The 15,281-nt window shown below is 35.9% G+C and overlaps 1 protein-coding gene across 3 annotated transcripts in view; it reads left to right on the forward strand.

Annotated features, from left to right (window-relative positions):
* Positions 1-15,281, forward strand: part of LOC114872429 (calcitonin gene-related peptide type 1 receptor-like) — a 65,467-nt gene that overhangs the window by 5,945 nt on the left and 44,241 nt on the right. For all 3 annotated transcript variants that reach the window (XM_029179599.2, XM_029179598.2, XM_029179603.2), the window contains exon 2: positions 7,021-7,067. Coding sequence is in view for 2 of the 3 variants with exons in the window: in XM_029179598.2 (XP_029035431.1) it covers positions 7,050-7,067 (18 nt within the window). In the remaining variant the exon portion in view is untranslated. The remainder of the gene's footprint in view (positions 1-7,020; positions 7,068-15,281) is intronic.

Here is a 15,281-nt window from a genome sequence, read left to right on the forward strand (position 1 = left end):
TGATCTGATTTTATTTATTCGAAGCTCAATCTAGAGGCATTTTATCGACGAATCTAAATTGAACATTGCCGATTGGACGAGGCTATTATTAAAATATGAGATCGATTCCACATTGTTTCCTCCCGCTGAAAATTTTGTTGCATTAAATCGTAAACTACAAGATCAAACACTGCCGTAGAGCTATAAAGAATGTTTTAATAAAAATATTTTATTCTTCGTGTGTCTCCAATTTGCTCACGAAATATTCCAATATTTTTAGAATCTCTCATATTGTTATAGTTCGCTAGAAAAATACCGAAAAATGTGTCGAAATAAAAAATTGTTGTCACTAATATATCGTCATTCGTAAGCGTACGATTTCCTCTTAAAAATTGGATCTTTAACATGACGGGAAAGAGAAGAGAGTGAAATTTATTTTGCAATGAGCGTGGTAATACGAATTTATGGCTGTCTTCAATTTTCTACGATACTTTTTTCATGTCGAGAGATCGACATTATTACGTTTCAACTACCTGCAAAGCTCGCGTTTTAAAATATTGTTTGCCTTCTACGTAGGCACTTAATGGAATATTTCAATCAGTAGAGTGTTATAATTCGTCGAAATGAAATAACAAATTGAAAAAGTCCGATCGTAACTCACCGTGGGCAAACAAGTAAAACATAAATTATTGCATCCTATTATAATATTCAGGGTCAGCGTGTCCTCGATAAAATAGAAAAAATACAACCACTCTGTGTCGTTCAAGAAGATTTATTCAACGATACGATGGAGACTGGAGGAACCATAAAACATGTGACTCACCAAACGTTGACTTGTATCACTGAATTCACAATCCGCCTCGACGTTAATTCTGTTTTTCGATCAATCATTATAATTCTGGTACGGGGTTACGATTTTCCAATCGTTTCTTTACTCACATTTGTACCTATTTGTTCGTGTGGAAGTTTTAAATCTGTGAAGAATCGATCTTAAACAAGGAAAGCACGTTTCGAAGAATTGTTTCGAAAGAATTCCATTCGGCGGAGATTTGTCACGAAAAATTGATCGCGAATTCCTCGGCAACGGTTCGAAAGAAGGTTTTATCTGACTGTTGTAGCAAATATCTTCAGCTTTCAGCAAATATCGGTCGCATTGAAAGACCTAAGAAGAATAGTCCCCGCGGTGCTTTACAGTCGATTCAAGACGTGATTTTAAACTGAATAGAATGCTCGGTTAAGCTGCTGTAAAGCTTTTCACGAGTGGAAACTTTAATTAAACACTTGGCGAATCTTTAATTCGAACGTTCCCATTCACCTTCAGACACGAACTTTTTCATTAGGCTCGGTAGCCTTACATTCGATAAGGAATCACGAAAGCAATTGATATTTATAACTGGCGTTCAACGAATAACTTATTTTGAATAAGAATTAAATAAACCGAAGTCATTAACTAATTATTGATTGATATTAAATTGCCAAAAAAGCATCGCGAATAATTTCGAAGTGAATGATTTAATGAATTTATTGAATGATCTCGACCAGGTGCGTTTCATTGGTGAAAATGAAATTAAACGGGAAATTTCGACGATCCATTTGCCAAATTGATGGGTAATGGAGATATTAATTTGGCGGTGATATTTTAATCGTTATCCGCGTTTTTAACGACGTTTCAGGAATGGATATATCGAAACAATTTATTATAATAGAAATATATTATAAGAAATTTTCTGAAGGGTATTAAACTTAGCTACAAAACTTAAGTTTTCGAAACAAATCATCAGATTTTCAGCTGAAAACGCGTACAAACACGAGTGGAAATGAAATAATTTTATAGCTACCTTCTGAACGCTTTACTTAATTGAAATCATTCCAGCTCTATTAAACGTAGCGTTCTCGGGAAATGAGCTTTAGAAGTGGGATTGGTCGAGAATGAAACATGACAAAGTTATAAATTTATGTTTGTATAAATGAATAGGAAAGGCTCAAGCTAATTGGGCGAGATACTCGGGAATATTTCAAAATTATTTATTTGTCAAAAAATAAAGTCTAGAACGAATGTCACAACTTGCGTATGCTCGGATTGAAAATGTCCAGAAAAATGAAATGAATGCATGTGCTTGCACATAAATAACAGTGAAACAAATTATGGCTCGGTGAGTTGATGCTGCTCGTGAGAGCGTTATTTGTTAAAAACAATGGGCAGGGTATATTTTTCATTTTTCTGTGCTGTTATACTCGTCCGTGTAATGATATGTATTTCTTTTAATCGCATCTGATGCATTCAACATTTTCTGACAGCGGTGAAAAATAACTGAAAAATAAAATATGGGAATGTCACTTGTGGCTCGACGGTGTAAATTGTCACTGCGAGATCGAGTAAACGGGCTTTAGATTTAAATTTATCAATTTTACTCATCGATCAGGTTTAATTCTCTCAGGACAAAAAATTCATTAGGCAAAATTAAATAGCGACGAATAAGTAAAAAAGTTTCAAAGATGTCAAGGGCACCAATTGCTAGGTTTTTTTATTCTCTATAAAAAAGTATTAGATAGTTGGGTGGAAAATTGATTAGTTCGAAAGATATCTTAGGGAGTAGTCGAGGCTTATTTGTTAGGCTCCTCCCTAGGCTATCCCGGTCTCTCCCTGAAATATCTTCCAAACCAATCAATTTTCGATCAAAATACCTTAACACTTTCTTATAGACAATAAAAAAGTCTATCAACTGGTGTCCCCGACATCTCTGAAACGCCTCCGTTTCCGGATTAATACACGAATCAAGCGATGTTTCACTCGATACCGTTTAATTTTTCCAATGAAACTGTTTTCTATCTTTGGAGCAATATCACTGGCGACCTTTCCTTTCCCGGAAATTTCTAGTTATCAATTACGAAAGACACGTTCCATGATCAAAGGAAATGCGAATTAACGCGCTGCTGCCTTGCTCGTTCGAATCGAGAGCAGCCTTTGGCAATCGACAAAATGCACCTCGAAGTTGTTCATGCCACGATAAATCCGTGAATTACATCGTTGACGTTGTTCGGCCGCAGCTGAAATAATAACACAGTTCCACCAGGGAATGTTTTATCCAGCTGATAGGTAAACATTGATTTTCGAATTGATGTTCCTTCGGATTGACGTGTTCGATGTCGATCCGTATAAACTGGTTTTATTAGCCGTTTCAATGTTATTTTATTTGACATGAGATCAACTTTTAACGTCTCTGTGAAAGCTCACTTTTTTCTTTTTTTCATTGCAAGTGGTTTCGTTTGATGTCTAGTAAGAGTTTTTTCAATCATTCTCTTTTTCATGTTCTCTGTCTAAATAATTGAATATCGTAGGTACGAATTGTTTTTTTTTTTTTCGGTTAAAGTTTCCTGATCGACACAAAAGAAATCAGTAAATGATTAATAACGAGAAAGGAATTTCTTCATTTCTGCTGCTACAGCCATTTCATACGATTAAGTGAGATTAATCAGTGGATTCAGTCGGCAGCTAAAGGCGATTATTAAATTCATTACGTGATTATAAATGATTAATATTGTGTCGCTGATAGATGGGAGAAGAGATTGCTATAGGTGTTACTAGTGATCCACCCCTCAAATTTTGTATAATTTATTAATTAACCAATGACCAACGCCACAATTCCGTATAATTCAATAATAATTGAAAGAGAAGAATGTTGTATAATGTGATAAAGAAAATTCCGAGGAATAATCATCGTTGACTGTCGTATATTTGTCGAGGATGAAATATACGAGGTCTCAAGAGGATCATAGTTTGATGCCATAAGCTGTTTCATGAACGCAAATCAATTTGTATTAGGAGTCGTACGTTCTTCACCCTCTAACGCAACCCCGTCTGACCCACCACGATTTAATTACGTCCTGTTGGAGTCTCCTCCGAAAGCACTTTCACTCATACCCCTCTGATCGTGCAAATTGAAATTAATATTACGCGATCAAGATCTTGTTGAAAGAAAAAACTTGACTGGTTCGAATCAATCTTTCGGGCTATTATTTCTGTTACACAGATGATTGGGCTTTATCGATTTTTAGATTAAAATGAATCAATTGTGGAATGAAAAATTTGCAAGGGAATATTTGCTTTCCCTACTTCATTGTAGCAACACCCAATCATTCGACAGGATGAGCTTTATAATTTTCCCTTCAGCCAAGTTTAATAACTGTCCGTGTCGTTCTATGGGACATGGTTGTGTCAGGTATAACACCTGTTACTTGTCACTTCGTTAAGGTAAACGCATCAAACTTCTTTAGATTGGATCTTGAGATTTCCTTGCTTGTGCTTTCGTCGACCCCTTTTCGTGTTGATTGCACGAGAGATAAATTAGATTCAAGTATCTATGTAATATAATATTTAATTTGAAACAATTTTTCCCTGTATTTTCCTTTCGGCGAATTCTACAACCCTCGATTGTAAAAATTGATCCTGAAACGTCTGACCCAGGGGAACGAGGGATTTGATGATAATTACTTTTGTTACGGTCCTGAACGAGTTGTTAAGTCACGATAGAATCATCAAGACGATCCTTTCATAGATCTTTCAAAGTATCAAAGAATTGTTAAGCCAACCTAACCCTTGTTACAGTTGGTAGAAAAAAATTTTCACGATACCAGCAGCTGGTGGATATTGGAGGTGGTGAATGTACTCTGTTCATAAATGCTGAGTAACAGACGGATCGATTCAACGTCCGATACAAATGCAAAAGCGAGCATGCACCTAACCGCTAGAGGAATTTTATGGAAATAGCGAAAAGACTTTTACAAGTCAGAACCTCCACTGGGGATTTAATAAACGTGTAGCAAGATAGTTGATGTTTCGTTTCAGCGAGCTTCATCGGTAAATTCCATGTAACAGAGATGCTGTATAAATTTAAGGCTTCCCGTGGAAATTTTAAAATCGATGATAAGCACAGTTTTTTATTTTGATTTTAAGTTTTCATTACTGTTGCACGTTAAAGGGTTTCGGTTGAAAAAATCGTAATAATGGAATATAGAAATATCATTGTTATTTATTATACATCGCGTAGAAAGTTTCTTTAGAATGGAAAAAATAACGTGGAAAAACAGCATCGCGATTGAATCCGTGTGGTTTTTTGAAACTTTTATTTTTCTCGGTTTCTGGGTATGACGAGCTTTATTCAGAGCCGAAAAAAGAATGCCATTGTAAAGTTGATGGTTGGAAGTCTGCTAAATCTCAGTAGTTTCTTATGAATGGTATGACCCGTATAATGTGAAGTACTTTTTGTTTACGCGAATTGCTCGAATGCAGGTAATGCATTTTATCGTCCCCAGTTTTAATAATAACCGTCTGTTTGTGCAATTATTTACAGAGATTTTTAGGTACGTGAAATTTTCCAACTTCTCAATTTTCCTGCTTTTTTACTGTTCAATTTTTCAAATTTTCCAGCTCTTTAGTCTTGCAATTTTCCAATTTCCGAATTTTCAAATTTCTCGATTTCCCATACTTTGTTATGTTACAAATTTTGTAAACTTACTTCTTTTATTGATTTTCAATCACTGGAAACACTTAATTCCTGGCGGCGCACCCTAAGAGAATTTCAAGTCAGCCACACTCGGTTTTTTCTCCATCCTTGTTGTCGTAAATCAATTTTAACATACACACTCGGGACGTTTATCGACGAGATGTATGCGTGAAGCTTTTTTCTCTGAATCGTTCACTCGTTGACCCATCCTCTCAGGATATTTTTTACTCTGTTAACCTTGTAATAGTGATTTGTTTTCCGTTGAAAAGTGTCGGCGATATTCGAGTTATTAAAACTGTCAGAAACCATCGAGAGCCAGTGGAAACTCGATGGAAAATTGTTAGTGCCGACGTGTTTCTGGCACAGAAGCATGATTTTCGAATTTGTAGAAAAAAATATTTAGCTTCAATGACGCAGGTATCCTGTCGGTTGTGCTCTGGTGATGAATGGCAAATTGCTGATGGAAATTGTGGTCGGTAGTTAATTCGTCGAAAGTTGGCCGAGAGCCAAAAACATCGTACCGTGAAATCGTAATGTTCCTAGCGAAACTGTATCAATTTTTTTTTTTCCCTCCTCTTGAAATCGAACACCATTTCGCGTGAACTCGATTCCTCTTTGAGGCTCAGATTCGAGAGTAACATAATTAGTCGAGGTCGAATTTTGTCTCTCGAAAAGCCTAGCTGGAGCGATCGTAAATTGTATTAGCTATGGATATTGGGCGACGCCTGACCCACACCTACGAAATAGACGCAAGTAGGCTCCGGCTAAAATTAGGTGCTTCAAATTTCAAATGAAAGAATTTTAATGATAGGAAATAAATATTTCAAATAATTTTTGTAAAATATTTTCGTTCTTTGTTATTCGCTGTATGAAATTATTCGATATCCTTCATTACGAAATATCCTGATTGAAATACACCATGGAATAATACATGAGTTTAATTCTGACCCATTGTTGGATAAAACTGACAATCAGTTATTTTGTATTGGAAATAATAATGAGGTGTTTATGCTGTCGTTTTGCTGAAGGTTTAAACTTCAAACTGATGTGGCGTATTAGTTATTTTGAGCAAATTTTCTGTCATGAATTTCTGTTACAATGGTTGTCTTGGAAGAATTCGAAGAATTTTATACTCACAATTTCATTCTGATAGAATCTTTTGACGTTGAAATCGACGAGGTGGGAAACGCATCGTTCTTCGAAAGCAACAACATGATGTAATTTCAGTAAACACTTGAAAGTTTGATTAAATTTCGAAGCAGCTCCCCGACTTTGATAACTTCATCGACCACCATACGTATACGCGTATTAACGTTAACGCCCGCAATAATATTGCTAATAAACGCGAAAACGAAAATGATGTTTCCCTAGCAATGGGAATAGAACGCGAGTAAATACACTTCCTGTTTGTTTCCATCAATAACAGCACACATTGTGAAATTCAGTTGAAAATTAGTTATTTCTTTGAATTATTTGCATAAATCGAATGAATATTTTGTTGCATCAATGAATAAATTTATGTATTTCTTTTTTTCAGGCTACATCACAGTTCATCTGCTGATTAATATGGACGTACAAACAGAGGTAAGCGTGCATGTGTTCTTTATAATCTGGAAATAGATAATGTTTGTTCAAAATTGGGATAATAACCGGCAGACAGAAATGAAACGGTACATGTTCTGTTTGTAAATCAATTAAACCGTGTTATCGGTGTTGAATTAGCGCACCCTCATTATTCGCATAATAGGAATGTAAGTCTGCCAATTTTTGAAATTGGAACACCATTTTAATACGATTATTAGGAAAATAAATATAAAGCAAGTTTCTCTTATATTTGAAAACTTTTCAAAGAACCGGAAACGAACGATATGGTCGCTGCAAAATTATTCTCGCTTAAAGCGCGAACGTAAAGATGATGAAGTAAACAAACTAACGAGCAAACTCATTTTCATTCATGATTCTTAGCTACGAGTTTAAGCACGCTGAATGAACATAAACCCCGCGTTATCGTACCGTTTACATTTTTCATGGTTTCTTCTCTTGTCACCTAATTTAAAAGACAGTGTCCATTAAAAGCCAGCCAGTGAATTAATGCAATTTTCACGCGTTATCTTTATGCATAATTTGTTAGAACAAAGTTAATGTAAATTTCGATGATAACTGTAGAAAAGAGGGAATTTAAATCATTAATATCCAGAAGTTCCTATTTAATAGTTACGGTTATTGCAATAATATATTTCAAAGTGCAGTAAAGTTTATTTAACAAATGAATGTCAAATGTAATGAATTGTCAAATGTTGACAATTCGAGGGTCAATGGTCGATAATCGACGTTGATCGGTGAGGCATTTAATGAGATTCGCATATCCTCTCTGTGTTCCATTAATTACGACATCGACGAAGTATGGTCAGCTCACTTTGCTGACTATGAACATTGTCAGAAATGTCGGCATCGGAGAGAATATTCGAACCTGATTCCTCATTAACGGGAGAGTCTCTGATAGCTGATGATACACGTTCGTAATTGCATCGTGGAACATGGAAAATATGAATTTCGCGGTGAGGGAAGCTAGAAACACTGATGTAACACAGGAAAATAAAACGATTTTAAGAGCGCAAGGCGTGACAGTGTAAAATCGAAAGAATTTTATTTCTTGTTCCTCTGGCTAGAAAATCGTCGCCAGAATGAATTGAACCCAAGAAAATGTAGAATGGAGTTTTAGTAATTGACTGGCTGTTTGCAAACGACAGACGAGGTACAGCCCCACGATTAATAGCCGTCAAAAGCGTACGTCGTTTGTCGGTATTTCGCCTTTTAACTAGAATTTCTCCCCTGTGGTTGCCAGGATACCACCCTTAAACTCTTCTCCTTCGCTAGTCAACTAGATATCCGTTGTTCGTAATTAATTTGAATGAGACAAGAGGTTTTTACCGATATATCGAATATAATCATTTAAGAAGAATTTTTAAGAATACGTTTAATCAATAAATCTCGATAAGATTAATCAGGTTGTCTTTGTTCAATATTTTAACTGTATAACAGTATCTGCTACTTCAACTTTTTGCTATATTTTTAGGATGTTTTTTTATTATTCTAATCAATTATAGACGTCGAATAGTGAGGCTGAAAACGCGAAAGTTATCTCTTCTCTTGAAGTAGCGCAGAAGCAGATTTTACATAAGCAGACAATTTTACATAACAACGACAGCGAATTTATGAGCGCCATGAATTACTTTATAAATTATTCATACGTAGCAACAGTATCTGAAAAAGATAAATATATCCGGTCAAATGTTTCTCTATTAAAATATAATAGAATAAAGATAAAGGCGGAATTGAAATAGTGTCTTTACGGGAACATTATACTACCTTGTATATATTATAACTAATGTATCTTGAAAAAGTAGATACAAAAAATATTTTATTTATGATTCTGCATTACACTTCTTATATATACTTTTTTTTTATAAACTAGAAAATAATAACCTTACTAATTTAAATAATTATTCCCTTGATTGATTGATTGATTGATCGATGGACAGAACATTTGCATAAACCGAGAGAAAAACAATGAAAATTCCAACCGAGGTGAATTTTAAATTAGAAAATTATACAAATTAGGTATCATCGTTATTCACCTTATTATTTATGGAAGATACATAATGTTCTTGTTCATTCTGAGATGAGTATCTTTGTTCAAGTTTTTCAATGTTCTCTGCACTGGGTTAACAAGGAGTTACAGAATGAGAGGAAAGTAATAAAACTTTGGAATTTTCATTTAATAATCCTCTCTAGTTTTGTTACGATCGTTACAAGGACGTCTAAAGAAAGATTGTGGAATGTGTATCGGAAAAAATCAATTATATATCAACCACTAATTCAATTATACCATTATAATGACTTGATAAAAGTTTGTTGAAGTCGAAGGTTCAGTTTCTATTTATCTCAACTTTTATAAGTAGTTCAATGCAATACTTACATAAATTGAATGGAAATATATTTTAGCGTGAGAAATTCTAAAAGGACAATATAGAAATATTATTACTACTATTGTTACTACGCGTTTCACTTGCAACTTTACACGAATTGCGATTTAAAAGGACCGCGAAGTCAGAAATAGCAATAAAGAAAGACTTACGCAACGGAAGTTGCCGATAAATCGTGATCGTGATCGAGACACGGGCGGCAAACGATCAATCACCGGCGTCTGACCGAGAATTTTCTCGCTCTACTCAAACAAACAAGAACGTAATCCTATTCGGATCGAACGATGAAAAAAAGCGTTGCTCGTCGAAATACGGAATTCCCTTGGAACCGATTTATCTGCGAGTGTGTCGAATGCATAGGAACGCGATTACTGAACAAACTGGCTATCCGGTGGCACGAAACTCATCGACGCAAGAAATCGTTTCACGGATGACGATCTAGGATAGATCGAATAGGATGCAGAACTAATTGGTAGAAGACGCGAAATAATTGGATAGATGTTGTAATTTTTTTCTTATTAGTTTATATGAATAATCAAGGAGTTGATTAGAGTCTTATTTATAACGAAATCGACGAGTCAATTAGCGCATCAATCACAGGTGATCGATATTGAAAATATAATTAAACCTTCGTGTAATTAATCGGATATACATCGAAGGTTTAATATAACGAACTTTTTACATAAATTTCTATTTTAAAAAAGTATGTACAGAGAATTTAGAAATTCAAAGAATAGCGCTCGTCACTTGTCGCAGTTGCACGAAAAGCAATATTTCTGCAACGATCGTAAAAAGGAACCTCCCTTGCTGAAAGGGAGTGTGAAAGTTGTACGTGTCTCCCTCATAAACCTTCCACTTTCCTCAAATCCTCTTCGTTTCCTAGTTCCTTTACGTTTCAGCGAGAAATCTGACGACGGTAAATCCTTGAACTCTGCCCTAATAACTGATTCTTCTTTTACTCCTTGTAAGATATTGTTACTACGAGAAACTTGGATGCGATTCAAGCTTACAACATTTTATCCATTTTCGATTCTACATCGAACGTATTTTAGTTTCCCTTATCGTCTCCTCGTTATCCTTTCCTTTCAATTGCTTCTAAGTTTCTTTCTTTATCGTTTGTTGTACGAAGAAAATACTAGCAATTATTTACCCGGAATTATTATCTTCCGCGTTTCCAACTTCGATCCCGTAAACACCACGTCCTTGTAAATTTTCCTGGACATCCGGTTAATTCGCTGCTCGCCGCGTGTAATTACCTATCGTCGAACTAATTTCCTTCCTTTGTACTCTGATGAAAACGGGCTCGAAAGAAGCGCGAAACAGGGTAGCGTCGCGTCGTTTCGATGAATATTTTACCACGTTAATTCCTTTCGATTCTTTGAAACCGAACGCATCGCGCCGCATCGAATTCGTGTTTATTCGAACGCAAAGGTAGCCCAGCATGTCGATTAATCATCGCCCGCTCGACGTGGTTTTGCTCGATTTCAAATTGCGTTTCTCGCGACGATTTCAAATCCCGTTAATGAACGTCACACTATCGACACGACCACCCCTACGTGTCACACCGCGTTACAACAAGATTTATAAGCTGAGTCGACGAATTGTCGTCAGCTATTTGACGTCGAACAGGACTTTGATCTATCGACAGAAATAAATCGGTGATGTTTATGCGAATATATTCTAGAAAGGTGTTGAAAAGTTTATTAATGATGGACGCCGCTCGAAAAAATACGATAGAAGAATTCCTCCTCTGATGGGAATAAGTGTCCCTTACGTTTAATAGAGCTAAACTGTTCCCAGACGTAATAAATGGTCCTTGAAGATAGGCTGGGACGTTAACCAGCTCTCACAATTTAAAACTAGCATGTAATCCTTCCTTTTATTTTTTTAGCAGCCTCATTTGATTTCGAGGAGGATCTCTTAATCTACTTGTGGTTAAATTAAATTAAAGCTAATCAAATAAGAATTATTCAAATATTTCTTCATTAATCTCAACGCATTCGTTACGGATATAAAAATCTCACGCTACATCAACTTTATTAATGTTAACATAATTGAAGCAATCATTCGTATAACCAGTCTCCTGCGCATTCATTTGCACTTGGCATTTCAATAAATACCTGATTCTATTCAACGATTTTTCACCTTTCGACGTAAACGTTCGTCTGAAAGAGCGATCGCGTCAATCTCGTTTCTGGAAGTCTCCGATGAATATGCATCAACATATTCAGACTTTTTCAGTGAATAGCATTCAATAATTGTGCTATATGTAAATGGACAAACGTATGGAAGCGACTAATTGAATGTTATATTTTACGTTACATCTGTAGTTTCAAAATGTTTCAGAGTTAAAATTCAATGTACGATTTCGTAAGTACAAATAGATGAAATGAAAGAGGTACTAGGAGTTTATTGATCATTTCAGTTCAGATTACATTGCAGGGTGAACAGGAACTGGTATTGCGAAAATTAGGATACGAAGAATAGAGAAGGATATTAGAGTGGTTTTGCGGTAATAATGAGAGTTTCTACGAAGGATAAGTGTTCCTGCGGGATGAAAGTGTATTGAGAGAACGGATTTTAAACAGAAAAGCGAGTAAAACCGAAGCTTTAGATTGTAAAGATGCTGTGTAAAGAGAGAAAGCAAATTAGTTTCAGTTTGTACGCGTTAAAAATAGAATCTTTTATCTCTTGTATCTCTATTTAATATCACAAAATTGTTAGAGCATAAAAAATAGATGTTTCATTCTTTGAAAACGTTTGATAATCATTTTTTTTCGTGGAAGGAGATGATACGTTAGGTATAATTCGAGTAACATGCATAGTTTTTTTTTTTAAAGATACGTGAAGTTAATTTACGACCCAGAACCAGGGCTTTGTAGTTTAAACATTGCACGAGACACCTCTTTTAATTAAAATGGAAAGTCAAGATTCCGTGAGGCGAGAAACACAGAGACGGAAAAATTCTGATGAAATACGAGTAACTGGAAAATGTAGGTTTATTTTTAACATTCATCCTGTTAACCTGGAGCATTAAATATATTATAATTAGCAGGATGACTTTTGTGAGATTCACCTCTGCTATGAATTCAGTTTAACCGCATAATTAATGAATGAAAAAATGTTGAAAATGTACCGTTTTAATTTTGTTTTAAAACGAACATTCTGACATCCTAAATAAAATAGGAATTTCGAACTTTAAAATAGAATAAAATAAAAAAGAAGTATCGTATAGGAATTGCATCGATCTTGTCGCATTCACTTACGAATCGAATCATTCATCTCTGTTTCTTCCTTGATTAGAACAATCGGGTGTGTAATTCTAGAGGAAAATGGAACGCGGTGCTGCAAACAATATTGTCTTGCATACGTTATATTTCTCGTGTCGTTCCTGCAATTTATCTTTGGAGAAAGCAGCACAGGTGAGACAAGTATGCAACGTTGTTCGAATAGCGTCACTCACAGCTGCGACGAATCGGTTTCGGTTGGGTCAAAGTGCATCCTCTTGAAATAAGTCGAAAAATTGCAACAGGTTACACGTGACATCTGTTGCTCTAACTTCTGATTATCATTGTTTCCGAAACATTTCAATTTCAGTGGAATAAACATTTCATAGTAATCGAATAAACAGTTATAGCCAGAGAGAGAGAGTCGACTCTGTTTCTTTTAATTAAAGTTGGTGATAAAAAAAATAGAGAAACAAAAGTTTCACGCGAAGTTGAAGCTTGCAGTTATTCTTTTTCCACGAATTCATCAGCGGTGGTCAAGGGAAGCATTCGGAAGCGTGAAACAACCCTCGAGAGCCGTACTTCGTTATTATTTTTCCTCCAAATTGAATTTTTTTGCAAGCTTGCTTGCTTCGTTTTGCCAGCTCGTTTGTTCCGTAGTTACCTCTAGGAATATCGCGCTATCGAGCTTGCTTGAAAAAAAAAGAAATTCGACAAAGGAAATGAAAAAAATTTGTAATTTATTGTCAACTATGTATGTTGTTGGAGAATTTTCATTCGAAGCATAATCTTGCGTAGAAAATCTAGAACAATTAAAATATCGTGTTGTTAAAGGATTCAAAGACGATACAATCTACATCGAGGGAAACAGTTGTGTGTCTCGTTCGTTTCTGCAGTTAGAAATCAGATCGAAACTGGTCTGTTGATAACGCCACGTCGAATTCGACGTTTACATACGAGACGCGTGTAAATGTCGTTCGCGTGACATGTAAAAGCTCGTATCGGTAACACGTTTCCCTTACGATCTATCACGTCAACCGCATGCAAAACCATGAACACAGTGTTCTGTGAACGGTAAAGAAACGTTGGTAGGTTTTCTAGAAAAATCGTACCAATTAACAGGCAACTACTTTCCTCGAAGCTCGTTGAATCAATTTGACATTAATTAGAAAATTCACGAGTAACCATACGGTTTGCCTAATGTTAGTTCTATCGAACAGACCAATTTCAAAGTTTCTATCCACGCGATGAATTTCCATCGCGAACGTACAATTGTAGGAGTTAGAAATTTCATAGATTATATTCGTGACGAGAACGGCGATTCCACTTATCCGACGATTTGCCAGCATCTAATCGGTAGGGACAATTTGTAACGTGTCGGCGATTTCAATCTATCGAGCCTGTTGTATGCGTTTTCTCTGTCTGTCGGCCAGGCAGAGGTAATATTCAACATCGGTTGACCTTCCTGTAAAACAGACACGGATGTTTCCTGTGTTTCGCAGCGCGACGGTCATCAACCTGTTAACAGGGTCATTTTTCAAAGAGAAATTACCCCTTTTTCCGCGTGTAATCAAGGATGTACAAAGAGGAGCTAACGAAATGTTCATATTGATATTAACACGTTCAACGTACGGGTGAAAATTGTTATTTAGTCAATTTTAATAAATGATTGCGTGGAACGGGAGGGTCGCGAATTTAGCTGTCGACCTAATAACCCAGTACCTTTGGTTCTGCGTTCGATTTCTAAATGTATCGACGGGAGGTAGCTGATATAATAGCATAATTGGAACGCATGTGGCGTACAAATGTGAAAATAAAACCGATAATGTGTTCAAGGTAAACCGACGAGTCTTTCAGTCTTTATGTAATTCGTGCACTTTTATTCTCCGCGTCGAAATAATTTGTAATTTATATTAAATTAATTATCCTGTTACTGTTATATAATTATAATTTTCCAAAGAAACCTCGAACTTATATTTGCAATTAGCTCCAATAGAAGTTAATTAATCGATTGATCACCGTTCGATTCCTTCGCCGGCAAATATTCCGCAATCACTGTCGACACGGTACCACCTCTAATTACAGCTAATTTTAGTTAAACGCTTTAATTACTTAATACATCAGACAGGTTAATTTACTCCCCTTTCAGATTCGACACCGATACTCTATCTCGAGTTTTCGTTTGGAATTTTAATGACTTTATTCGATGCTTCTCCACATTTCGTATCTCGTCAATCAATTAAATGAAACTTTTAATGAACTATCAGATTTTATATTTTTATCGAGAGATGCTCTCATGGTTTTTCGTATGTAGCCAATAACCGAAACGTTGGAAACAATTTTATTGGGACGAAAGATGGCCGGCAAGTTCTCGGGTTTCTTTCGCAAACTTCCTTTGGAAAATAAATCCGGTGGCATCGATCGTTTGGATACACCGATGCGGCGAGGGTACGCCAAAACTTGCCACTCAATTTTCGTCTAGGAACGGAAGTTCCACACCACTGTGTAACATATCGTAACCGGTCTCCATTTCGCTAGGTAAATGAGACGCAAAAGGGAACTTTGAAGTTCCGTAACTGCTTTAG

This window comes from Osmia bicornis, chromosome 11, assembly GCF_907164935.1.
Source record: "Osmia bicornis bicornis chromosome 11, iOsmBic2.1, whole genome shotgun sequence".
Taxonomy (NCBI): Eukaryota; Metazoa; Arthropoda; class Insecta; order Hymenoptera; family Megachilidae; genus Osmia; species Osmia bicornis.